The sequence below is a fragment of the Camelus dromedarius genome, chromosome 9 (assembly GCF_036321535.1).
Source record: "Camelus dromedarius isolate mCamDro1 chromosome 9, mCamDro1.pat, whole genome shotgun sequence".
Classification (NCBI taxonomy): domain Eukaryota; kingdom Metazoa; phylum Chordata; class Mammalia; order Artiodactyla; family Camelidae; genus Camelus; species Camelus dromedarius.
Genome location: NC_087444.1, coordinates 70234379 through 70259723, shown reverse-complemented (window position 1 = coordinate 70259723; position 25345 = coordinate 70234379). Strand labels below are relative to the sequence as shown.

At 55.7% G+C, this 25345-nt stretch overlaps 2 protein-coding genes across 6 annotated transcripts in view; both read right to left on the bottom strand.

Annotated features, from left to right (window-relative positions):
• Positions 1-6: 6 nt before the first annotated feature.
• ATP1A3 (ATPase Na+/K+ transporting subunit alpha 3) lies at positions 7-19221 on the bottom strand. 2 transcript variants are annotated; one of them, XM_010981454.3, is made up of 23 exons: positions 19086-19221; positions 15006-15095; positions 14840-14899; positions 14452-14655; positions 13109-13222; positions 12861-12995; positions 12364-12481; positions 11968-12236; positions 10375-10573; positions 10188-10297; positions 9971-10105; positions 7905-8097; positions 7443-7618; positions 7221-7357; positions 6428-6578; positions 6139-6307; positions 3390-3544; positions 3190-3313; positions 2285-2430; positions 1568-1698; positions 1050-1151; positions 729-820; positions 7-406 (listed from the first exon to the last, which is right to left on the bottom strand). In XM_010981454.3, the coding sequence occupies exons 1-23, from the start codon at positions 19089-19091 to the stop codon at positions 378-380; spliced, it is 3045 nt and encodes a 1014-aa protein (XP_010979756.1). In that variant the 5' UTR covers positions 19092-19221; the 3' UTR covers positions 7-377. The 2 variants fall into 2 exon arrangements, with proteins under 2 accessions (XP_010979756.1, XP_010979754.1); XM_010981452.3 differs by having other exon boundaries at positions 15006-15134; positions 19086-19118.
• Positions 19222-23392: 4171 nt separating this feature from the next.
• The window catches only part of GRIK5 (glutamate ionotropic receptor kainate type subunit 5), a 51410-nt gene continuing 49457 nt past the window's right edge, over positions 23393-25345 (bottom strand). For all 4 annotated transcript variants that reach the window (XM_064489388.1, XM_031456989.2, XM_064489386.1 and 1 more), the window contains one exon: positions 23393-24375. In XM_064489388.1, coding sequence (XP_064345458.1) covers positions 23947-24375 — 429 coding nt within the window. In that variant the 3' untranslated portion in view covers positions 23393-23946. The remainder of the gene's footprint in view (positions 24376-25345) is intronic.

Sequence of the window (25345 nt, the reverse complement as noted above, 5' to 3'; positions counted from 1 at the left end):
CTCTCCCCACTGATATATTTGATAATTGTCCAGAACCAGAGATGGCATCAGCCAAGGGGTGAAGGGGGAGTAAAAAAGAGCCCAGGGAGGGGGTCGAGAGGGGGCTGGGAAGCAGGGGTGAGGAGAGGGAGAGGAACAGACACACACAAAAGAGAGAGGAGAGAGGCAGGGGGCGGGTGGGGGCAAGGAGAGAAGCCAGCCAGAGGGGGTGGAGAGGGAGGGAGGCGGGAGATAACTTGGGGGGGGCGAGTTGGGGCCACGGGGAGAGAGGGCCCCTTCCCCCAGAATACAAAATGGGTGGGGACTGGAGTGGGCTGTCCTGGCCTTGGGGGGCAGGGCAGGGAAGAGACAGCGATGTGGTTGTGGTGGGGTTGAGGTCAGTAGTAGGTTTCCTTCTCCACCCAACCTGGAGAGACGAAGGAGGAAAGAGACAGAGACGAGAGAGACAGGCATGGACAGCAGCACAAAGAGAGAGACAGGGGCACGGGAAGGAACCGAAAGGGGCAGAGGCACAGGGAAAGACACGGAAAGGAGGCGACCCAGACAGACAGGGAGAGAGAAAAGAGTGGGAAAGGGGTCGGAGAGACAATGCAGAAGGGAGGAGGGCGGGGGAGACAGAGAGAGTGAGGTCAGCATCCAAGTCATCCCAGTGCCGCTCCCGCCACCCCTCCAGCTGCCCTGGTCCTGTCCCCCAGCTTCCCCGGCTACCCTAGCGGTTAGCCCCTCACCCCCGGGGTTCCTGCGTAGGATGAGTTTGCGGATCTCGTCGTAGACGAAGATGAGGAAACTGTAGGGGAAGGCACAGAACCACCAGCTGGGCCTGCAGAGACAGGAGAGCAGGAGGGCGTCAGTGTGGGGCTGTGATGGGGGACACAGAGGCAGAGTCCCAGAGGATAGGAGGGGCCGCACTGGACAGGGGGATTCTCCCTTCATTCTTCGTGCCCACAGGTGAAGGGTGCCCTGCCATGGCTGCGGGCTGGGGTCTCAGAGGACCGTGGGGCTCCTCAGAGGATCCTGGAGCAGGTGGTACCAGGGGAGGGGGCACTCACTTGAGAGGGTACATGCGAAGGGCCACGTCCATGCCAGGGCAGTAGGACAGGAAGGCAGCGAGGGCTGTCTCCTCAAACAACCCGAAGATCAGGATCTTGTTCCTGGAGGCACAGGCAGGGCTGGACCCAGAGAACCCCATCCGGCACCACCACCCCACAGAGACAGAGGCACACCCAAAGGCAGACAGAGAGAAACAGACATGGAGACACACAGAGGTGGAGACAAAAAGAGGCACAGAGGCAAAGACAGATCCAGGGAGATGGTGACACTGAAAGATAAAGGCAGAAAGACAGACAGTGACCCATAGACAGGCAAGAGTATAAAAAGATGAAGCAGATCTGGGAAGGGACCCAGGGACACCCCAGTACCCCCCAGTACCCCCTCTCCCAACACACACAGAGACAGACTGAGAGAGAATCCAAGATAGATGTGAAAATCAACTCAGAGGTAAAACTGAAACACACAGACAGACATATGGGCGGGACAGAGAGCAGCGCCCAGCGCCCGTGGCCCTCACTTCATGCCCTGCTGGAAAACGGAGTTCCTCCGTGTCTTGCAGATGATCAGATCGGCCCACTGGACAACCACTATGCTCACAAAGAAGGCCGTGTGGCATGTGAACTCCACCACTTTCCTCTGCTCGTACGTCTGCAGGGGCGAAGACGCACATGCAGGACAGCAGTCAGTGTGACTGCAGCCTGGCCCCCACCCCAGGCCCATGTGCTCCTTGTCTGCACCCCTGCAAAGGGTTCCAGAGCAAAGCGGGGACCCTGTCCAGATGGGGTCCCCAGGGCCTCACACGTGTCTTCCTTCTGTAGCTCAGAGCCCCAGCGGAAGAGTCGGGAAATGTACAAGGGAGAAGACAGGTTAATGGTGACCTCAGCTGTGGACCAGGGACCCTGAGGGCCTCCCAAGGGGACTCCAGCTGGGCTTCGAAGGGACAGACACAGAGAAGAGGGTTGCCAGGCAGGACAGAGAGCATGGCCAGTGGACACGAGGACACAGGTGGGGGACACACATTGGCTGGGGCAAGAATGCCAGGAGGCTCCTTGTGGCCGACAAGGGTCTTGATGCCACCCCTGGGGCAGAGGGGCCATCGTAGGAAGCAGCCAGTGCATGGCTGGGACAGCTTGCCCTGGCCCAGGATGCTGTGGGCAGGGATGCTGTGGGCAGTGATGCTGCCTGGGAGACTCCCGGCCGTGCTGTGAGTCCCAGCCGGCCCAGCCCCACTCACCCACTGCTGCCCGTAACTGTCCTCTAGGTCATTGACGGTGCGGTCATCCCAGTTCAGCCGGATGCCCACCAGGTTGCTGGGTAAGAAGCCATTTTCTGCCAGGATCACAAAGTAGGAGAAGAAGCCACCAAGAGCCTGGATCATTCCTGGGGGAGGAGAGAAGGGAGATGCACAGAGGTTCAGGTAGTGGCCAGCAGCCAGGCCAGGGCTCCTCTGAGTCTCCTTGAGATCTGTATCCAGAGGACAATGGGCTCCGTCAGTCCTCTTGCCTGAGCATTATCCGGGGCTGGGCTCCCAGAGGGCCACCTGAGGGTGCCACCTGGTGGCGGGCACCTAGATGGGCCCCCTGGGGGCAGAAGCCTCGGGGAGGGGGCTCTCCTGGGATGGAGAACCTGGAGGCTCCCTGCCACCTGACCCAGGCCACCTGGACGTCGGGAAGTCCCTGAGGACCCGCTACGCAGGAAAGGCCTCCGCAGACCTCTGACCACCAGCACGAAGCCTCTGCTTGCTGGCACTCTCCCAATGACGGGGCTCTGCACACCTTATCTCCAGGAGGGAGGCAGGGTGGGGCTTGTTCCTGCCCTCAGAGAGCTCACACACAGGCTGTCATTCCCTTCCCATCATGGAGGGGGGTGGAGCAGTGGAGTGGCCTTCCTGGGGCCAGCCCTGATCTGCTACTGATTTCCCATGTGCTCCCCGGATGCAGCCCCAGGCCTTCCCTCCACCCGCGCCGGCCCCACCTTGGTGACCACCACCCACCTTCAGGTCACTTCTTCCAAACCTCCAAAATCCTACTTTTCACTCCACTCACTCAACACACGGGTTCTGAGTGCCCACGGTGGGCCAGGCACTGCTCCAGGCCCTGGGCATCCAGCCACAGTGAGCTGGGGTCCCCGGGTCCTCACCAATCTGCCCGTAGGCCATGCTGATGAGCCTCTCGTTGACCAGCTTGTCAGTGCGCGGGTTCCTGGGCTGTCTCTTCATGATGTCACTCTCGGCAGCCTCGTACGCCAACGAGATGGCAGGGACCTGGGCAGGAAAGGCCGAGTGAGCCGGGGAAGTGGGGGACCCTGCCCTCCTGGGGCCCCGGGTGGCCAAGGCTCACCATGTCGGTGCCCAGGTCGATGCAGAGGATGGTGATGGTGCCCAGAGGCAGTGGGATGTTGGCCATGATGAACAGCAGGAAGGGCGTGATCTCAGGGATGTTGCTGGTCAGGGTGTAGGCGATGGACTTCTTCAGGTTGTCAAAGATCAGGCGGCCTGTTAGCAGGGGCAGGTTCAGACCTCGGCACCCATACAAGGGCGCCCTATTCCTTCTGCCCCTTCCCTGCCAAGTCCATGCATCCTTTCTTTCTTTTTGGGGGGAGGAGGGGAGGTAATAAAGTTTATTTATTTATTAATGGAGGTAGTGGGGATTGAACCCAGGACCTCATGCATGCTAGGTCTGCACTCTACCACTGAGCTACACTCTCCTCACCATGCATCCTTTCTAATCCATTCCCCCACTGCCCACCTTTCCACACAGACATCCAATCATGTCGCCCCTGTTCAAATGTTCTCGAAATACAACCACTTTGGAAGACTCTTTGACAGTTTCTATTAAAGTTAAACATCCCCTACCCTATAGCCTACTTCTAGGTTTACACCCAAGAGAAATGAGTGTTTTAAGTATAAGAATGTTCACCATAGCATTGGTTATAATAGCCAAAACCCAGAACTGACCCACTGGCCATCAGTAGGTAAGTAGATAAGTAAACTGTGGTCCATCCATACAACAGAATACCACTCAGCAAGCAAAAGGATGAGCTCCTGACACTCCCAACTCCACGGATGAATCTCATGGATGTTACGTTGAGTGAAAAGAGGAGCCAGACACAGAAGCATCCGTATCACATGATTCCATTTAGAAGAGGTTCAAAACTAATCGATGGTGCTGATAGTGGTTACGTCTGGGAGAGGGGATATAGACTGGAGGGGGCCTGATGAAACCCTAATGGGAGGCTGGAAACGTTCCCTATCTTGATCGGGATCTGGTGGGTGTGTGGGTGCATGTGTGTGTAAAAGGTAAAGCTGCCTGACTTATGTATGCATCTCATATCCCAGTAAAGATTCGATCAGCATAGTGTGTATAAGGTAGAAAGAAACTACAGAAGAATCCAGCCAGCCCCTCCCTCCACTTTCCCCCATGTGCGGATGGGCAGCAAGGTGTGTCATTGAGAAGGATCAGAAAGGCAGACTGCACTGTGGTACCTATGGTATGGATGGTTTGATCACCTTTGTGTAAAAATAAGGCATCTGGTTGTTCATACCTGCTATTGCCCTGCAATTTGCTGATCTCCACAAAGTACTGGGGTCTCATCCTAAAATATTTATGGGTGAGAGGATGACTTAAGTGTGTGTCAACATAATCCAGTGCGTGTGTTGAGACTAAACAAGATGGTCCATGAGCTGAGAACTGTGGCAGCTGGGTGATGGTGACACAGAGTGTCACTGTGCCATTTGCTCTGCTTTTGGGTATACCTGGAGTTTCCCCTTCTGGAAGTTAAACTTTGGGTTTTTTTTTTTTTTCCCACTTCAGGGAGACCTTCCTTGTCCCTCCTATCTAGGCAGGACCTCTGTTCTTATCTATCATAGCACCCTGCTTGTTTTCTTTTCAGCACTTGGTATAATGTGTTCACTTGTGGAAGGCTGTCTCTCCTAGCTCTTTGAGGACAGGGACCGTGTCTGCTCTGCTCACAGCTGAATCTCCAGCACCTGGCATGATGCGCAAGGTGAGCCCAATAAATGTCCGGAAGGCGTGAACGTGTGTGTCTGTGAGTATGTGCCTTGCAGACACATAGAGGATGTCTTGGGGGATAAGAAAGGGTTAACCATGTGTTCTCTGGGTCATAGGAGACAAGGCGTAAGAACCTTTAATTTGACATTCTAGGCTTAGCTTTACTGTTTGAATTTTCTCTTATCATGAATTATTTTTTACACCAGGGACATTCCAAAGGGGAGCGGGAGGCTGGAGGAAAAGCACCACAGCATGCACGGTGATTACCTCTGGATGGTGAGGTTATGGGCGGTTCCAATTTTCTTCTTAATGCTCTTCTACATTTTCTATCATTATCATGAATGACATTTAAAAAAATTTTTTTTGGTGGGGGGAGGTAATTAGGTTTATTTATTTATTTGTTTTTTAATGGAGGCACTGGGGATTGAACCCAGGACCTCACACATGCTAAGCACGGGCTCCACCACTTGAGCTACACCCTGCCCCCACAAATGACCTTGATGATCAGAATAAAACTGAATATGAACAAGTCCCGGATGTGGCCACAGATGGAAGCAGTGCCCAGTGGCCCTGAGGCCCGGGCTTCCAGCAGCCCTGCCAGAGACACCAGGTCCTCACACAACAGCTCCTTCGCATGGGCTTACCTCTGCCTGCCACTCCCTTGCCTGGAAATTCCCACATGGCCCTGGGGACTTGGCACAGAGACCCAGGGCCACCTGGGGAAGTTTCCTTGGACCCTGACTCCATGATGGATGAGGGGCCTCCTCCCGCAGGACCCTCTGCTTCCCTGAGGTTACACTTACAAGTATTTTTTAAAAATGCTTCCAAGTCTGCCCTGCCCACCAGACTGGGCCTTCACTGGGTGACACAGGGGCCCAGAAGTGCGTTGGCTCAGTCCTTACCCCTTGGGAGCCCCTGACCCCAAGCAGGGGAGGAAAACTGAAAAGGACAAGCTCAGGCTGTGCCAGGGGCCTGTGGGATTCCACGGTCTCCCCGCGGTGCATCCGCTGCCCCTTGCCCTTCTCTGGACTCACACAGGGTTCCCAGTCTCCAGGGCCATCGTGGCCAACTCACTCACCCTCCTCCACACCCGTGACAATGGAGGCAAAGTTGTCATCCAGCAAAATCATGTCTGCAGCCTGTTTGGAGACGTCAGAGCCGGCAATGCCCATGGCCACCCCAATGTCCGCCTTCTTTAGGGCTGGGGAGTCGTTCACGCCATCCCCAGTCACAGCCACGATGGCTCCCTGGAGGGAGAGAGGGTGAGGATGACACCCACAGGCCTGGCCCCCCGCCCCCTCCTCCTCAAGGACCCAGGAGTCCAGGCGTCCTGCCCCCTCCCTTGAGGGACCCCAGCCCGAGCCCACCTGTCTCTGACAGCCTTCCACAATGATGAGCTTCTGCTGGGGGGAAGTGCGGGCAAAGACGATCTCAGTGTGGTTCTGCAGGATCTCGTCGATTTGCTCAGAGGTGAAGTCCTTGAGGTCAGTGCCGTGGATCACACAGGCCTTGGCGTCCCTGGGAAGAGCAGAGAGTGGTCAGGACATGTGGGGTGTGGTGCAGCGATGCTTGATGGACAGACTCACAGACAGGAGAGGCAGAGCACCAGGCTCTGAGAGGGAGACAGAGGCTCTGGGGGCGGTCAGAGACCAAGGGAAACGGGAGGAGAGGGGCTGCAGTAGGAGGGATGGAGGGCAGACCTCAGGAAGAACTTTGGGACAGTGGATTTAGAGGAACAGAGATATGCAGACAATTAGGAAATGGAGACAGACACAGAGAGAGGCAGGAAGATGGGAAAACTAAGGAAGTCAGAACAGAAATGAGACAAAGACATAAAAGACAGACTGGAAGACAGAAGGATGGACACAGAAATACAGGATCTCATAGAATCCTCTCAAGTGGGAATTGCTTGCAGCTCATCTTAGAGAGGAAGAAACTGAGGCTCAGGGAGGCTAAATGACTCACCCAAGGTCACACAGCACATATGTGGCTAGGCTGGGATGCAAACCTACACCTTGCTAACCCCACGCGGTACAACACCAGCTGCCCATCCTCACAATGGAAGAGGAATAGGACCCAGGTGCTGAGTCAGCAGAGGAGGCCCAGGAGGAGGGGGAGCTGCAGTCCCAGAGGGACCTGAGCCAGGCGGGAAGGGCTCACCGGGGGTTGACCTGGCTGACGGGAATGTTGAGCCGGGCTGCGATGTCTTCCACAGTCTCATTGCCCTCGGAGATGATGCCCACGCCCTTGGCAATGGCCTTTGCGGTGATGGGGTGATCACCCGTGACCATGATAACCTGCGGGCATCACGGGGAAATGGTCCAGCCTCACCACTGGCCCCTGGGGCCCTGGCCCTGCCTCCCCAGCTGCCCTGGGCCACACCTTGATGCCTGCGCTGCGGCATTTGCCCACAGCATCAGGGACGGCCGCCCGGGGAGGGTCGATCATGGACATGAGGCCCACGAAGCAGAGGTTGTCGGTGGTGAAGTTCACGTCATCGCAGTCGAAGGCAAAGCCCTTAGGGAACTGCTCCTCGGGCAGGTAGTAATGGCAGAAACCTGGTGCAGGGATGGGGGGCACGGGGGCTCCAGCCTCGGTCCTCCCTGCCTCCCACCCACAGCTCCTGGTCCCAGCAGTCAGGCTCCTCAGTTGGTCGGACAGTCAGTCAACACTCATTTCCAAAAGATGCCTTCCTCTCTCATTCACTCATTCATGGTGCATCCTGGGAGGCCCTATTCTGAGCCAGGCTCTGGGCAGTATCACATCCCTCCTTACCCTCAAGGGGTCCCCAGAGCTAGCCAGGCCCCTGCCCTAACTCAGCACCCCTCCAACCACAGTGCGCACCAAGCACACGCTCGCCCAGGCCACCGAGCTCAAGGTAGGCATTCTGGAAGGCCTCCTTCATCTCCTCATCCAGCGGTTGCTCCTTGCCCTGCAGCAGGATGGTGGAGCAGCGGTCCAGGATGCGCTCAGGGGCACCCTTCATCACCAGCAGGTACCGGTTGTCATTGGGGTCCTCGGTCTCGTGAATGGAGAGCTGTAGACAGAGCAGAGGGCAGAGGTGACTGAGCCTCAAAGGGACCTGGAGGCTGCTCACACCCAGGTGGGGGAGAGGACCCCCCTACCGCCCTGCCCAGACAGACCGTGCCAGGACAGACCACTGCTGTGCTTCCTCAGAGGGCACTGCCAAAATCTCTCTACCCAAGAGATCGTTATCTGTTTCTCCAACTGTCTCGTAGAGATCTCTGCTCATCCCTGCCCGTTTCTATCTCTCTGTCTCACAGATATCTCTGCCCCTCTGAGTCTCTCTCACAGAAATCTCAGGGATCCTTAGGATATGTGCCTCTCTCTTTGCCTTGCCTGACAACCTCTCATCCCGCATCTGACCCATCACCGAATCTGGTCAGCTCGCCTCTGAAGTACCCAGATTCTGACCTCTTCTCACCTCCCCTGCCCCTCGTCTGGCCACCACCATCTCTCCCATGAAATATCACAGCAGCCTGCACACTGAATCTCTGCCCTTCCCTCCCCACAGCAGCCAGGAGGATCTTTTAAAATACGAAAGTCAGTGAAAAATGGTGCAGCCACTTTGGAAAACAGTCTAACAGTCCCCCAAAAGATTAAATGTAGAGTTATCATATAAGTCAACAATTCCCTGGTATCCACTCAAGAGACATGCAAACTATGTCCACACAAAAACTTGCAGGCCAGTGTTCACAGAGGCATTATTCATCACAGCCGAAAGGTGCGAATAACCCAAAGGTCCATCGGCAGATAATAGATAATCAGAATGTGGAATAGCCACACGATGCAATGTTATTCAGCCATAAAAAGGAATGAAGCTTTGATCCACGCTACAACATGGTGGAAACTTGAAAACATGATGCTAAGTGAGTAGCCAGACAACAGAAGGTCACATGCTGTACGATTCCATTTGTATGAAATGTCCAGAATAGGCAAATGTGGAGAGACAGGAAGTAGACTGTGGTTGCCTAGGGCTGGGGGAGATGGGGGAGGAAGGAAAACAATAGCCAAGGAGAGTGAGGTTGCTTTTTGAGGTGATGAAAGTGTCCTAAAACTGACTGTATAGATGATTGTACTGTGAACATACTAAGTGTTGGATTACACACTTTAAGTGGGTGATCTGTGGTATGTGAACTCTATCTCCAATAAAGCTGTTTTTTAAAAAATGTGTCAGGTTCCAGCTCTCCTCTGCTCCATGGCTCATGTCCCCTTCAGGGTCACACCCAAGTCATTTCCACAGCCCAAAGCCCACAAGACCCAATGGGACCTGGCCCAGCACCCATTGCTTTTGCCTCCCACCATGCTCCCTGGCTCCACATTCCCTGGCTATTGTTCAGATACAACACATTCCTGCCTCAGGACCTTTGCACATACAGTGGCTACTGCCCCCCAGACACCTGCAGGGCTCCCTCCCTCAGCATGATGACTGGCTGACATATTCCAAATTTCCTCATGTCCTCATGCCTTTGTCATTGTCTGTCTCCTTGCACTTGAGTGCAAGTTCCATGAGAGGAGGGACTGCACTGTTTCCCTCACTGCTGTGTGTATTCCCAGCACCTGAAACAGGTGCCTCTGATGCATGGTGGCTCCTCAAAAACATATTTGTTGAATGAATGAGTGAGATCTCAGGCTGGTTCCCACGCTGCTGCAGGAAGATCTTTACTCCTCTGCCTCCCACGCCAACAGAGACCTTGCTCTCGCTCCTGGGTGTGTTCCTCTCCCAACTCAGTGGATACTATTATTCCCATTTTACAGATGGGGTAACTGAGGCTACAGGAAAATTAGTAACTTGCCCAAAGCAGGAGGGCAGTGGGCAGAGCTGACTGCTTTAGGGGCATCATACGGAAAGTGAGTCCAGGCCGGCTCTCCTGGAGAGACCAGGGTACCTGATATTTGTTGGTGGAGTTGAAGGGAATCTCGGCCACTTTCTTATTGCGTTCACGCATGAGTTTCACGGAGCCGGAGGACAGCTCGATGCACTTGAGCAGGGCAGACTCGGAGGCATCCCCGGCCACATCCCTCTGGGAGGAGAGAGGGCTGTCAGAGCAGAGCCACACAGAGCAGACAGGGGCGGGGCTGAGGTGAGTGGGAGGCTGGACCCACCTTGAGCACAGGGATGTTGTCCTGACCTCCCTTGAAGACGGCACGGTTGCAGAGCCCAGCGATGTGGGACAGGGCCACCCAGGTGTGTGAGCTTTTGTCGAACGAAGTCCCTGAAGGAGGCACTAGTCAGGGCTGGGGGCCCCTGAGGGCTAGGCACCCTCGGTCTCCACCTGGGTCCCACCCTCACCTGACTGGTCCTCAGTGGTGTCAGCCTCATGGATCTGGTTGTCAAACCACATGTGGGCGACCGTCATGCGGTTCTGGGTCAAGGTCCCTGTCTTGTCAGAGCAGATGGTGGATGTGGAGCCCAGGGTCTCTACAGCCTCCAGGTTTTTCACAAGGCAGTTCTTCCGAGCCATGCGCTTGGCAGTCAGCGTCAGACACACCTGGGGTGCGTGCAAGGGTGGCAAGTCGCAGGTAGAGCTGAGTAGCAAGGTCAGACCAGCAACACAACTGCCCAGCCCAGAGAGAATCCTGGGCAAAGAATGGGGTGTTGCCCAGCAATTCTACCCAAGGTACAGACCCACAGCAATGGGCTCAGATGCACACCAGAGAAATACACTACAGTGTTCATAGCAGTAACGTTCAGTAACAACCCAAATGTCCACTAACAGCAGAAGGGACAGTTAAACTGTGGAATAAAAGATGGAATACAATGAAAAAGAACAAGCGCCTGCTGCCTACAACTGCATGGGTAAAGGTCAGAAACATAACGTTCAGCAAAAGAGAGCCAGGAACAAGAGTTCCTGCTGAATGATTCCACCAATGTGAAGTACAACAGCTATGTTGTTAGGAGCCAGGCTATTCTAGGGGTAAGCCTTGGGCTGGGGGTAGGGGCTGAATGAGGTCTTGAGGGGGCTTCTGGGGAATTCGATTTGGGTTGTGTTCAGTGGGCTCTGACTCATGAGGCTGTACGTTCACATCTGCAACCATTGTGTGTATAGTTCATATCAGTAAAAGGCCTTTGACACGGAGTAGCTTTGAATGTGCTAGTATAGAAAACTTTGCAGGACATGTTAAGTGAAAGAATCAAGTCACAGACTAGAATTCCTAGGATGATCCCTTCTATGTACCCTGAAAATGTTTACTACACACACAGCCATATGCCCACCTCTGCCGGAAGCAGTGCGGAGAGCCCACTTCCGGAGGCCGGGCTGGTGGCTGGGCAGCGGGTCGGGACTGTTATTTTATTACCTATTTTAATGGACTATTTTAATGCGTTCTTTAGACTTTTTACCACGAAGTGGGCATCTTAATTTTGTAAGTTAACTTCAAAAGTGATAGGATGAAAAAAGAATAAGAAAACAAATATATGTATGTTCATGTATGACTGAAGCATTGTGTTGTACACCAGAAATTGACACACTGTAAACTGACTATACTTCAATTGAAAAATATATCTATATATACAAAAAAAGTGATAGAATGGTTAGTCCTTTCTGACTGGCAGTGTTCTCAAGATTTTTGTTTGTTTTGTTAATGAGGCTGTTTGAGTCCCAGGACCCTCCTCATTCAACATCTGGGAGGCTCGGCCCTCGATGCCCAAGTTGCAGTCAAGATCGTTGCCATGGGGAGGGGGGTAGGGTATTGTTCAAGCAGTAGAGCATGTGCTTAGCATGCACGAGGTCCTGGGTTCAATCCCCAGTACCTCCTCTAAAAATAAATAAATAAATAAATAAACCTAATTACCTCCTCCCACCAAAAAAAAAAAAAAAAAAAAGATCATTGCCATTGCCATCCCAGCCCCCTCCTCCCTCAGACCCAGAGGTCCGGGCCTTACAGTGACAGTGGCCAGCAGGCCCTCTGGGACATTGGCCACGATGATGCCGATAAGGAAGATGACAGCCTCAAGCCAAGTGTATCCAAGAATGAGAGAGAGGATGAAGAAGGAGACGCCCAGGAAGACGGCCACGCCGGTGATGAGCTGGATGAAGTGCTCGATCTCAATGGCGATGGGCGTCTTGCCCACCTCCAGCCCCGAAGCCAGGGTGGCAATGCGGCCCATGACGGTGCGGTCACCTGTGGCCACCACCACGCCCCGAGCCGTGCCTGTGGGGACAGAGGGGACAGGGCTGAGGCTTGGCGAGGTTCAGAGGGACCATGAGCCCCTAATGCATGTGCCTCTGTCTGTACCAGCTCAGCCCCACCTGGGTGCCCGCACTGCCCCCCGCCTCACCTTCCACACAGTTGGTGGAAAAGAAGGTGATGTTCCGAGTCTCCAAAGGGTTGTCGTGTGTGCAGTCGGGGGAGCGGGTCTGGGGCTCTGATTCGCCGGTCAGGGAGGAGTTGTCTACCTGGAGTGCACAGGAGGCAGGGATCAGCCCCCGGTCTGGGGTCAAAGGGCATTTCTCCAGAGGAGATTTCAAGATTTTTGTATGTTTGTTTTGTTAATGAGGCTGAAGCCTGTGTCCCTGGAGATCACAGCTAGAAGTCGTGGTTCCTGGAGTCTGGAAGGACAGAGGTTGGGCTCCTGAAGGTGGGGAGGGTACACGGCTTCTTGCCAAGGTCTAAAGTACCTGTGGGTCTGAGGGAGGAGGGGCTGGAGGTCAGGGGTACTGGATCTGAGGGAGGAGGGGGCCTGGACTCCTGGGCCCTGGGGGAGGAAAGGCTTGGGGTCTAAACTCCTGGGCCATTCCAGAAAGGGTAGAGCTGGCTCCCAAGCCCCAGGCCCACCTTGCAGCCATGGGCTGAGATGATGCGCAGGTCAGCTGGGACTCGGTCTCCGCCCTTGATCTCCACCAGGTCCCCAACCACCACCTCCTCAGCGTTCACCTGCATCTTCTCACCTTCCCGGATCACCAAGGCTTGCTGGGGGAGGGATGAAGAAGAGTCACCTCCCTGACTCCCTCTACCTGGGTTCATTTGGCATGGCCTTACCCACCTGTCAACCCCCACCTGGTCCCTTCCTGGGCACCCCTCACCTGGGGAACCATGTTCTTGAAGGATTCCATGATCTTGGAGCTTTTGGCTTCCTGGTAGTAGGAAAAGCAGCCGGTGATGATGACCACAGCCGCCAGCACGATGCCCAGGTACAGCTGTCGGGAGACATGGCATCACAGCCTGCCCTGGAGCAACTCCCCACCAGCCCCACCCCAAGATCTGTGGAAGCTGGGAAGGGAGTTTTGAGTCATTTCTGTGTCTGACCTCAGGTTGTATCCATTGGAGGGTCTGTGTGTCTGTCTGCCTGTGCATGCTTGAGTCCCTCTTTCAGAACATGAGTATGTTTGAGCCTCTGGGTCTGTCCATCTCTATTTTGTAGGTCTGTCTGTCTGTCTTTCTACCTGTGTTAGAGAATCTGAGTGTATGCTATTGTCTGTCCATGTGTCTGTCTGTGTTAAGGTCAGTATGCCTGTCTGTATGTCTGCATGTCTGGGTTTAAATGTGTGGGACTATTTGTGTTGGAGTCTCCGTATGTGGATCTTTGTCTCTGTCTCTGTTGGTCTGCGTAAGTCTGAGACTCTAGGTCTGTCTGTTTGCCTGTTTGGGTTTTTTTTTTTAATTGAAGTATAGTTGATTTACAATGTTGTGTTAGTTTCAGGTGTATAGCAAAGTGATTCAGATATATATATATTCTTTTTTAGATTTGTTTCCAATAGCGTGTTTAGTTAATTTCTGAGAATACTGCCTATGCTTGATTCTCATGTCTCTCTGTCACCAGGTTATGCCTGTAACTCTGTGTGTGTTTGAGTTCCTGTGTCTGTCTGTCAGTCAGTGTTTGTCTGTGCCTGTGTGTCTGAATTAGGCTGCCATGTTTAAACCTGTGTGCAAGTGTGACTGTCTGCATTGACTCTTTGCACTAGTGTGTACACGCGCATGTGTGTGTGTGCACACGAGGATCTCCATGTAGTCAGAATGTGGGTCTGGGTTTATGGGCATGGCGTGTGTTGAGACGGTGTGTGTACCCTGTGTTGGGTGGATGGGTCCTGACGGATCAGCAGGTGGGTGTGCTTGGGTGTCTGTGTGGGCCCACTCATTCTTTGGGTATCCTTCAGGCCATGACCATCCCCAAGGCCACTGAGGTCACACAGCTTTGGGATGGAGCTCCAGCTCATACTTTCTACTGTGTGACCTTGGACAAATTACTTGGCCTTTCTGAGCCCCAGGTTTTCCTCATACTTTCTCTGGTTCTCTCACTGGGTGATTGTGAAAGTTAGATGAGAAAAAGTTGGAGATTGGGTTGGAAGGGTCTAAAGAGATGGGGAGAAATGGGGCGTGCGTAAGTGTCCCTAAATGTACGAGCCCTTGCTCAGGGTAGGGCACTCACATTGTCCCCAGAGGGATCGTCCTCGGTGCCTGCCTGGATGCCGTAGGCCAGGAAGCAGAGGATGGCCCCGATCCACAGCAGGATTGAGAAGCCGCCAAAGAGCTGGCGGCAGAACTTGACCCACTCCGGGGTGGTCGGTGGCGGTGTGAGCGCGTTAGGCCCGTCGCGGGCCAGGATCTCCTGGGCTTTGCTGTGGGTCAGACCCTGGGGGACACAGGACTCACACAGAACCCTCCTGGAGCAACCCTGGTGCCCCAACACTTCATGAGCACCCCCAGGCACCCAGGAGTCACGGCTTCTTGTTCCCTACTCCCTCGGACCCAGGAGTCTCAGCACAACACCCAGCCCCCTGCTCCCTCAAACCCTCCTCCCTGGCGCCCGGCCGCACCTGCACACAGTCCGTGTTGTATTTCCGGCAGACCTCTTCCACTGACATCTTGTGCTCTGTCTGAGGAACAGGAGTTTGAGGGGATCAGGTGAGTGCCCTGGAGGCCTGGCAGGGGCGGGTGGGGCCTGCTCTGGGAGGGCACGCGGGTGCAGGGAGCGGGACTTACCATCGCCACCTCCTTTTTGAGGTCATCCAGGTCCCGGCGGTCTTTGGTGCCCTTGTTCTTCTTGGGCGAGCCCTTGTCATCTTTCTTGTCCTGCGAGGTGGCGACACGATAGCTGTCAGAGCCACCAGACTGCGGGCGAGAAGGAGTTACGAGGGGACACCGGCCCTGTGTGCCTGTCTGTGCAGATGTGACTCTGGCCAGGGGCTGACTCTGGGGCTCAGTCTGTCTCTGCCCTGTGTCTCTGGGCTTCCCTCTGGCTCTGGGTGTCTCTCAGAACTCCCAAGTCTCATCTCTTCCCTTTGGCCTCCTCGTCGCTGGCTCTGTGTATCTCTCGGTCTCTGTCCCTGAGGGTCTCTGGATCTGTCTGTGCCTCTCTCTCTCTGTGGGTCTCTCCCTTTCAGTCTCTGTGTCTTTTTATCTGTGTGTCTCTTTCTGTCTCCTTCCCTCTCTCCCTGGGCCTGCCCCACCTCCATGAGTGTCTGTCTCTCACTGTGTCTGTCTGTCTTTCTCTCCATGTATCTTTTTTTGCTGTCTGTCTCTCTCTCTGGATCTGCCTCTCCAGGTCTCTGTGCCTCTCTGCCTTATTCTATTTTGGTTCTCTCAGTCTCCTTCTACCTCTTATCTCTCCATCTCTGCATCTGTGTGTATCTCTGTGTCTCTGTGGCTGTTTCACTGATCTCTCCCTCCCTCACCATTTTGTGTTGTCTGTCTTTCTCTCTGTCTGAGTCTCTCTGCGTGTACCTCTCTATAATTTTATCTCCCTCTGATCTCTGGTTCTTTATGTTTTCTGTCTCATACAATATCTGTCTTTATCTCTTGAACTCTCCCCGAGTCTGGCTGAATCTGTCTCTCTGGGTTCTCTCTGGGTTCCTATATCTTTCCAAGTTGGTGTGTTGGGATCTCAAACTGTCTCCAAGTGTCAATATTTTCTGTCTCTATGTCTTTCTCCATCCTTATCTCTGCTTCTCCGGCACTGTGTCTCTGTCTTCATTTCTCAAGCTTCCTCCTTCTCTGTAATGCTTGGTGTGTCTCTCCTTACCTGTCTCTCCTGCTTCAATCATCTCTCACAGTCTCGCTCTGCCATCTTCCTCTCTATCCCTGTCTCTCTCTCTGAGTCCATCTCAGCATCTCTGTCCTCTGTTCCAGCTCCAGGTCTCCCCATATGCCACTCTCCTGGTCTTTTCTGTCTGGCTCTTTTCCCCAACCCCATGGATGTCTCTGTCTCTCAAAGGACCCAGAAAATCTTGGGAGACTTCACTGGCTTGGCAGAAAGGAAGGGGAAAGGGCACTCCAGATGTTAGTCACAGTTGGGAAAACAGTCCAGGAGGCAGCCTGCTGTGCACAGGGATGGTAGTCCGGCTGGATATGCAGTCAGTCTTGAGGGTCTGGATTGACAAACTGTGGGCCTTAGTCTCTCTCCTGGGAGTCGGTGGGAGCCATGAGTAGGTTTGAACAGGGGGTGGGCATAGTTAGGTCTCTGGAGGACAGACTAGGAGCTGGCTGGGATTTGGGGTGCAGTAGAGCAAGAGGCAGAGCCCGTGGCTTGAAGTGGATGTAGTGTGAGGGGGAGTGATTGAAGTTCCAGTTTGGGGGCCTGGGCAGATGGGGAGTCAGTGTCCTTGGAGACTGGCAGGAAGGGTGGGGCGAGGCCGGGTGCTGGTAGAGGGCTGCTGACAGATCCTACGGGCCCAGGGCCAAGCTGGGATCCCAGGCTCAGCACAGCTCAGTGCTAATCCCCTCGTGACCTTGTAGAGGGCTGAGCTGCCTGCTGTCTGCCCCCAGACCCAGAGGCTGAGCCTGGGGGCTACTGCAGCCTGGAGGCCTGCGAGCCCCTAAGAAGGTTTCATGGGGTGGGAGGGAGGCTTGGCCCTGCGCCAGCCCTGCAGCAGCACTGCGTCTGACATGGAAACACAGAGTTTTGGGGGACAGGGAGGACACTCCTCCACCCCTTGCCCCAGGAGGGGTCTCAGACTCCACAAAGTAGACCCAAGGATGGAGAGTGGAGATATAACGTGATGGGGTCAAGTTAAAGAAATGAGGGGGAAGGCAGGAGAGGAGAGAAATGGAGGACTGGCAGAAGTTGGTGAGAAAACCAGCTGCCCACCCCTGAAACCCAGGGAAGGCTGGGGAGCTGATGCTTGGGTCCCCGTGAGGCCTAGGGCTGGGGACTCAAGATTCCTGGGTCTGAGGGAGGAGGGGCTGGGATACCCCAGCCCCTGGCAGGCGAGCCTTGGCTCCCGCTTGCCCTTGCCATGACCAGACTCCCTTGGGGGCGGGCTTCCATCTGTTGGAGGGGGAGCTGAGGCTTTCCCAGTCAAGGCAGGAGGCCCAGATGGGTGCACTGCGGGGCGGGAGCACCTCCGAGGGTGGGGGACACGCCTGTCTCGCTGCAGCCTGCCTCTGCAGCTCCTCGCCATTTTCCATGCTGTCTGCCTCCCCTGACGCCCGCCAGCTCATGCAGCCTCTGCACCTCAGCCAGCCTCTCCCTCCCCCTTTCAAGGTGTCTGAGGCCTCAGCTCAGCATCTCTCCCTAGACCTCCTCTTTTTCCCCCCTGCTCCCTCTTGCTATCATTCAGGACACCTCTGGTTGTCTCTGGATAGGAAACATCTGTCCTTGGGTCTCTTTACCTTAGCCTTGGTTTCTCTCTTTGTCTCTCCATGTTTATGTCTCCCTCATGTCTCTCTTTATCTTTCCATGTCTCTCCGCCCGTGTCTGTCTCTCTTTGTCTATGTCTCTTTCAGAGCATCTCTCTGTCTCTGCCCATTTCCCCTTTCTATGTCTCTGCCTCTCAGTCTCTGCCTCCCATGTTTAAAGCGACTCACTTCTCCTGTCCCCATGTCTTTTCCTAAGACCCCCCTCCTTTCTTCTCTAAGTCACTTAGCCCCAGTCCTCTCCTCCAATCTGCCCACGGCTTCCCCTCCATTTTCACTTACCTGGAAGCCATCACTGTTTCCCACCTCCCCCTTCTCTCTCCCTGTCCTCTCCCCACCCAATTCTTCTTCCCCTCCCCCCTTGCCCACCCCAATCCACAGATCTGTAGCCCCATCCCCCACCTCCATCCCTGGGCCCATCAGCCTTCATCCGCCATTTTTCTCCCCACCCCTCATATTTCCTCTTCATTAGCCTCACCCATCCCGACCCTCTCTCTGTCTTCATCCCACCCCTCCCAGCCCACTCCCCTCCTTCCCAACCCCTTATGGCCCCGCCCCAGACACTCAGGGAGGAATCCAGGGCTGCAGCGGGGGTCAGGTGGTCAGCCAGGGAAGGAGGCGGCATCTGCTGGAGAGACTCACAGACAGACAAGGACACACGGACACGGAGGCAAGGGCATAGCCAGGCATGCACAACACCACCCTCCCCCAGCTGCACACACACGCATTTGCACACGTACACCCTCAGCCAGGCACTCAGTCTCCCTGCCATGGCTCTCCTGCTCCTCCCAGCACCCCATATCTGCCCCCCCCCCAGATTAGGGGCTAGACACACACGGCAGCCCCAGGCTGCTCCACACTGCAGAACCCTCCCCATCCAGGCAGGCATGGAAGGAGAAAGAGAGGTCATCTAGTGCTCACCCCATATTCTGGACTTGTCCCCACCTGGCTAGGGAAGCAGACAGGCTTCAACACCTCCAAACACAAACACCAGCTTTCAGACACACCTAGACATGGTTGTGGGCACTCAGACACAACCCAGGCCACACAATCGTAGGCAAATGGTGCTGCAGTGCTTGACAGCCAGGAGCACACACACACACACACACACACACACACACATACGACTGAGCAGGCAACCGCACTAGGTCAGGCAGATATGCTGAGGGCCGGTCCGTGCCCCGCGGATCCCGCACACAAAGGACATACCAACATGCGCCACAGACCCCCGCTGACCCAGGCGGGGCCCCGGGGACACATTCAACCAGAGACACACCACACGGACAGGCCGGGTCAGCCGGCTCCCAGGGTCCTGCACCGGGGTCCCGGAGAGCAGGGGTCCCAGAGCCCCCGCCCCCCACAGATACCCAATGTCACTGGACCCACAGTGTCACACACACGCATCTCTTGGCCGGCCCGAGCACCTACCCCCATCTTGGCGGCTCCAGGGGACAGGGGCGGGCGGGCGGGCGGGGCGGGGGCCGGGACAGGGGCCTCAGGGAGGGCTCAGGCGCGGGCTCGGGCTGGGGGCCTCTGCAGCGCCCGCGCCTTGGTCCGAGGGTCTGTCCGGCCGTCAGCCCTACCGCACAGAGTCTGCGGTGGCCGCCGCCTCCGCCTCCTCATATGCCCGCGCCCGCGGGGGGGCCGGAGCCGGCCAATCAGGGGCGCCGTCGCCCTGATGGATGGCCCACGGCCCCGCCCCCGGTACTGCAGCTGTCCTCCCCGCCCCCTAGCCTCCGCAAAGTGGCGGCGCCGCGGAGAAAGGGGAGCGCTGCGGGAGGCGGAGATTCCCGAGACCTCCGCAATGAGGGGCCTGGAGACCCCAGCAGTGTGGGGCGTCGCCTCCAAGGAGAGAGCGCTGAAGGTGGGAGGGCCCTGGAAGTTCCCTCATTGTGGGGGTATGCCACCAGATAGATGGGTGCTCGGTGGAAAGTGGACACCAGGTGGGAGGAAAGCCCCTTAAAATACAGCAATTAGGCAGGGGGCCAGAGCACCTCCCTCTGCAGTGAGGCAGGGGGAACCCTGAAGACTGGGGTGGGGGGTGCTGTTCAGGAGACACAAGAGACAAGGAAGACCCCACAATGAGCAGGGATGCTGCAGAGGGGAGAGGATCCCTGAGGCCCCCACACTGTGTGTCCTCCACACACATTATGGCCAACGAGACACAACTGCACAGGTACCCAAGAGACACATCACAGCCAGAGGATCTCACCAAGCATCACACTCACACACGACCAGTACCCAGGTAGCACAGATGCTGCAGACACACACATACACCACTTCATCACACACCACCAATTGCACAATCACATTCCATCACACACACACACACACACACACACACTATACTATCCCATCAAACAACCCAAGACTCACAAACATGTAGAAATGAAACACACATAGAACACACACCTTGCACCCTCCATCACAACAGAATCATAATCAGTCATAAAACGCTATGTAGGTTAACACATACCCTCAAAACACTACATTGCAGACACACACATCACCAACTCCATCATCACTGACCTTGAACCATCTCATATACAGACCTATAACCACACAACCCATGGACCCATGAATCAATACACATCCACCCTCAGAACCATCGCATACGCACAGGTCTCACACTGCCCCAGACCTTACATGAACCTTTGTGGACACTGTTGCATAGTCATACAACATCACACACATCATCACAAGGACTCCTCCCCAATATACCTGGGCATGAGCAAAGGCCAAAAGTGCAAAATTAGCAAGGCCAAAGCGTTGCTATTGTGAATGACAGACAAAAAGCGCACACGGACTCACACAAGACAATAATTCACAGACACAGATCACATGACACCTTCCCACACACCTCGCACACTACACACATCATATATTGCAAAATGCTATCTTATACACTTTTGTTGTAGCTCCAAACACACCCCCAATGCCCACACCCACACTCCACGCACATCCCATCTCAGTATGTGTATGCACACACAGATGCATAGCTGGCACCCACACTCCAGGCCTGCCACATAACACACAACACCTCATCAGCCACCCACTGGAGCCTGAGGAATTACAGCCTCCCACCCCCACCTCTCTGCTCTATGAGGAACAGTCCCAGACTCTCTCTGAGGATAGTAGAAGGGGCAGAGAGCTAGCAATAGCCTGTCCCTGTAGCTTTCTTAGAACGTGGGTATCCTCCCCACCTATGGGAGTGAAGGTGTGGGGGACAGACAAGCAGCCCAGAGTGAGCCTTGTGTATAGGCAGGTGGTGAAGGTTAAGGAACTGGTCACAGAAATGTGTGAAAGGCTGAAGGCGAGAGAGACAGTCAGAGATTCAGAGCCACCAAGAGATGGGCATGGACAGGGAGATGGGGCCAGAGAACAGAAGGGGGCAGGGAAATGGGTTCCCTGGCTTCCCCAAGCACCCAGAGCCTCAGCCCAATCCTGTTCTCTGACCTGTCCCCATCCCTCCCTGCTGTCCCTTGTTGCCATAGTGACAGGGAGGCTGCAGATGCAGCAAAGGAGGCTGGGCAAGCAGACCTGACCTGTCTCCATGGAGACTGGGGAGGGAGGGGAGCCACATCTTCTAGCCCTGGTAGTTGGCCTCCAGGACGCTTTCCCAACTGTGCCCCCTTCCAGGGGAAAGGAGGGAGGGAAGTCCTGTCAACACATTATCCTTTTCCTTCCTAACACCATGTCCTTCAGGGATGGGCCTGGACCAAGGGGAAGGGGGCTCAGAGAAGCCTAGAGGTGTCAGGATTCCAGGAGATTCTTGACTTTCTCTCCTGCTCTCCAGCTAGGTTGGGGGAGACCTGGTCCCCCACACCACACCCCAGACACAGGCTCATGTCCCACCTATGCACTCCCTCCTCAGTCTGTTGAGACTGATGACTGTGCATCATGCTCCCAGCGCAATGCTCTGCAGAAGTTGGGGGGGGGGTGGAGGGAAGATTTACGAAGGTCACAGGGATGGACGGGGACAGGGGAACTCAGCAAGAGAGACAGAAGGAGAGACTTAAGAGGAGAAATGGACCCACACAGTTCAGAAGCAGAGAGAGGCAGATATGAACAGAAAGACTGACAAAAACAGAATAAGAAAACACACAGAGGGAGATAGATCAACAGAATTACTTAGTGAAGGTGACAAAGAGGCACAGGGACATAGAAAGCCAGGCAGACACGTTTGGCAAACTGGGGAGACTCAGAGATAAAGACTGCAGACAGAGCAGAAATGGGGGTGAAGACTCAGAGATACCCCAGAGGAGATCTGCTGCTTGGTATTTGAACAGAGAGAGGGAGAGACCAGAAATGTCTGCAATCACATTCTAGTCACCTTGACAGACTAACAGTCCGGCCCAAGGGCAGAGACATTGATTAGGGTCTGTAAGAGATGTAGAAACAACTGAGGGACCCTGAGACACAAGTTTGCCCCCACATCTGCCTCTGAGAGGCACACATATGACAAGTGTCTGAGACACAGAAGGGGCCAGGTGGAGACTAGGGGTGCTGTGTGCCAGGCAGGGTCCCCTGGGGTGTGGCCCGCCTAAGCACTGCCAAGTTAGGCAGGCAGGCCTTGCAGGGGAGACAGGGAGATGCTTTGTGCCAGGCCCACCAGGCCGGTGCTGAACGGACAGCTCCCGTGCTCTGGGCCGCCTGCCCGAGGGGCGGGACCCAGCCTCCCTCCTTTCCCTCGCTCTGTCCGTCTCAGTCTAGCTTTTCTCACTGCTGCAGCTCCTTATTGTCACCATCTAGTTTTCTAAGGCTTCTTGTCTCCCTCCTGTCTCTGTTCGACCTCAATCTCTGTTTCTCTTAGCTTCAACTCCCTGGGTCTCAACTTCCTGCTTCCCCTGTAACCCCCTCTGCCTATCCATCTCTTCCCCTTCTACATTCTGTCTCATTCTTCTTCCATCTCATCATGGTATCTCTCCCTGTCTCCCCCTCTTTGCCCTCTCTTTTCCCATCCCTCTCTGCCTCCCATTGTCTCTCCTCATCTCTGTCTCTTCCCTATGCCTGCCCCATCTCTCTCTCCCCACCTCTCCATCTCTCCCCCTTCTACTCGGCCTCGTTTTGGCTCTCGCTGTGTGACCTTCACTCGTCCTTTCTCAGCTGCAGTTTCCACAGAAACCTCCAGCGGGGCGGGGGAGGGCGGGGACAGAAAGCAGACCCACCCGTTCTCCCAGCTCAACTAGCCCTTCAGCCTCCCTTGCGTTCCCCCCACCTCCCCCGCAACTGGGATTTCTCATTTCCTCTCTTGGGGGCTGGGGAGGTACGTTTTCCGCAGAAACAGGATCACAGTCACAGACAGCTGAAGATGGTCTCACGGACGTATACACATACACACGACTGTAAAGTCGCCAAATTACCCTAGCCCAGATACACATACAGGCCACCCCAGGCACCACCACACTGAACAGTTTACTCGCCCTCCCCTCCCCCAGCCCCATCTGGTTTCTGTCTTTGTGTCTCCTTTTCCTGGTGTCTCCGCCTCTCCAGATCCCTGCATCTCTCTCCATCTGTCTCAGGGTCTCTGTCGCAGCCTCCTTCTGTCCTGGGAGAAGGTCAGTGGTGAAGGGCCAGCTAACTGGATCTGGACTGACCTGCTGTCTGTGGGCAGGGCGGAGAATCAAAGAGAATGTCGGAGTGACCATCCAGTTTGTGGTTCTCAGCAGATTCCCGGGGGCCCCAAGCTTTCCATGTCCTCACACCCCCAGGAAACAAGACCCGGGTATCCCCAGTTTTGGGGTTTTGTACTTTTTTTTATTCCAACAGGGACTGGAGTGTGGCAGGGGGAGGGATGGGGGCCCAACTGACCCCCTCCCTGTGGGGGGGTCTCATAGAAATTCCGAGGTTTCTCCCCAAAAAAAAGAGAGAAAGAGAAGAGTCGAGGGGGCACCAGGGGACACCCATTTGCCCAGAAGCCCTCCACTCCTCCAGAAGTGGGGAGGGCTGCATCAAGTCTTGGGGAGCCTGAGCAGTCCCAGAATGAGGTTCTCCCCACGGACTGCTTCCCGCTTCCGGGAACAGCCCCTGCAGTCCCCAGCCCCTGGAGTCCTGGGTTCCTGCGCTCCCCTTGTCTGCAGTGGGGGACGGAGTGCGGGCGTCCGCGGCACTCTCTGGCGAGTCCACTAGGGGGCGCAGGCAGGCTCCGGAGCCGGGCCTCGGACTTCACAGGGAACCGAAGGCAAAATCGCGGCGTCCGGCGCGCGGGAGCACATGTCCCGTCTCTCGCCCACTGGGGAAGCGAGGGCGGCGGGAGTCAGTCCAGGCGCCCGCCCGGCCCTGCCCATGGTCACTCGTGCTCGGCCAGCTCGCGGGAACCGGCGGGGCCAGGTCGTGGCCGGGGCGGGCTGGTGGCTTCGGCAGGGGCGCCCAGGCCACGCGTGGGCGCGCCGGCCCCTGAGGCCCGCAGGGCCTGGATGCGCCGGCACTCCTGGCAGACACGCACGTGGGTGCAGGGGGTGGGGGCGGGGGGCCGGGCCCCGCCGGGCGGCCCCGGATCGTCCAGGAGGCGCTGGGGGCCCCCGTGCGCGCTGCCCGCGTCCCCGCCCGCGCCGGCCGAATAGAGCTTGCCGTTGCTAAGGCGCATCTCACGGACGGCGCGCAGCGACAGCAGGGCCCGGCTCGGGCCGCCCGGGCGCCGGCGCCGGCGGGAACGCGATGTCTTGCGGCAGGACACAGCGTGCCGCAGCTCCTGCAGCATCTCCTGGCACACGGACACCTGGGGGCGGCGCGGGCGGGGCGGGCGCGGAGGTCACCCTCCTGCACGCTCCTCGCCGCCGCCCCTGCCCCCTCCCTTTACTTCTCGTCCTCTCCGTTCTTCCAGGCCCTCTCCACACCTCCCTGCTCTACCTGCCTCACCTCTTTCTTCACCTCTTCCTCTTTCCCCGAAAGCCCTTTCACCTCCTGTCTTCCTTCTACCCTCTCCTCACTTCCCATTCTCTTTCCTCACAGTTCCCTTATTTCCCCGTGCCCTTCCACTCTCACCTCTCCAACTATCAACTCCATTCTCTCCTCCACTGCTCTCTCCTGTCTCCCTTTCTTTGAACTTGTTCTTAAACCTGCCTTTCACCTCCTACCTACGCTCCTCTCTTCCTGCTCTTTCCTCGTGTCTTTTCACGGAAAGTTCCTAATTGCCTCGTCTTTCCCTCCTGCTTGTTTTCTATCCTCTGCCACTGATTCATGCACTCAGTATTGCCAGACATATTTGTTGACCACCTGCTGTTTCCCAGGTACTGTTCTGGGCATTGAGGATACAGCAGAGAACAGAACGGATAACAAACAGTCTGCTCTCGTGGAGATTATTTTCCAGTGTGCAGAGACAAAAAAAATAAATCTGTAACCATAAGTAGTATGTTAGATGGTGGTAAGTGCTTTGGAGAGAAATAAAATTGAGAAAAGAGGTGGGCGCATAGGTGGGGAGTGATGTTCAATTTTGAGATGGGGCGTTAGGAAATACTCATTGAGAAGAGGACCTGCAAGTAGACAAAAGCAGTGAGGGATGAGCTGCATGGGGCCTGGGAGGAGGGCAGGCAGACAACTCAGTAGGACACAGGGGCACTGAGGCAGGAGCAGCATGAGGTGCTGGAGGAGCCTGCAGCAGGTGGGGGCCAGGGTGGGGTGTGCAGGGGGAGAGGAGATGAGGTCGGGGAGCAATGGGGGCCAGCTGTATAAGGCCCAAAGGACTATAA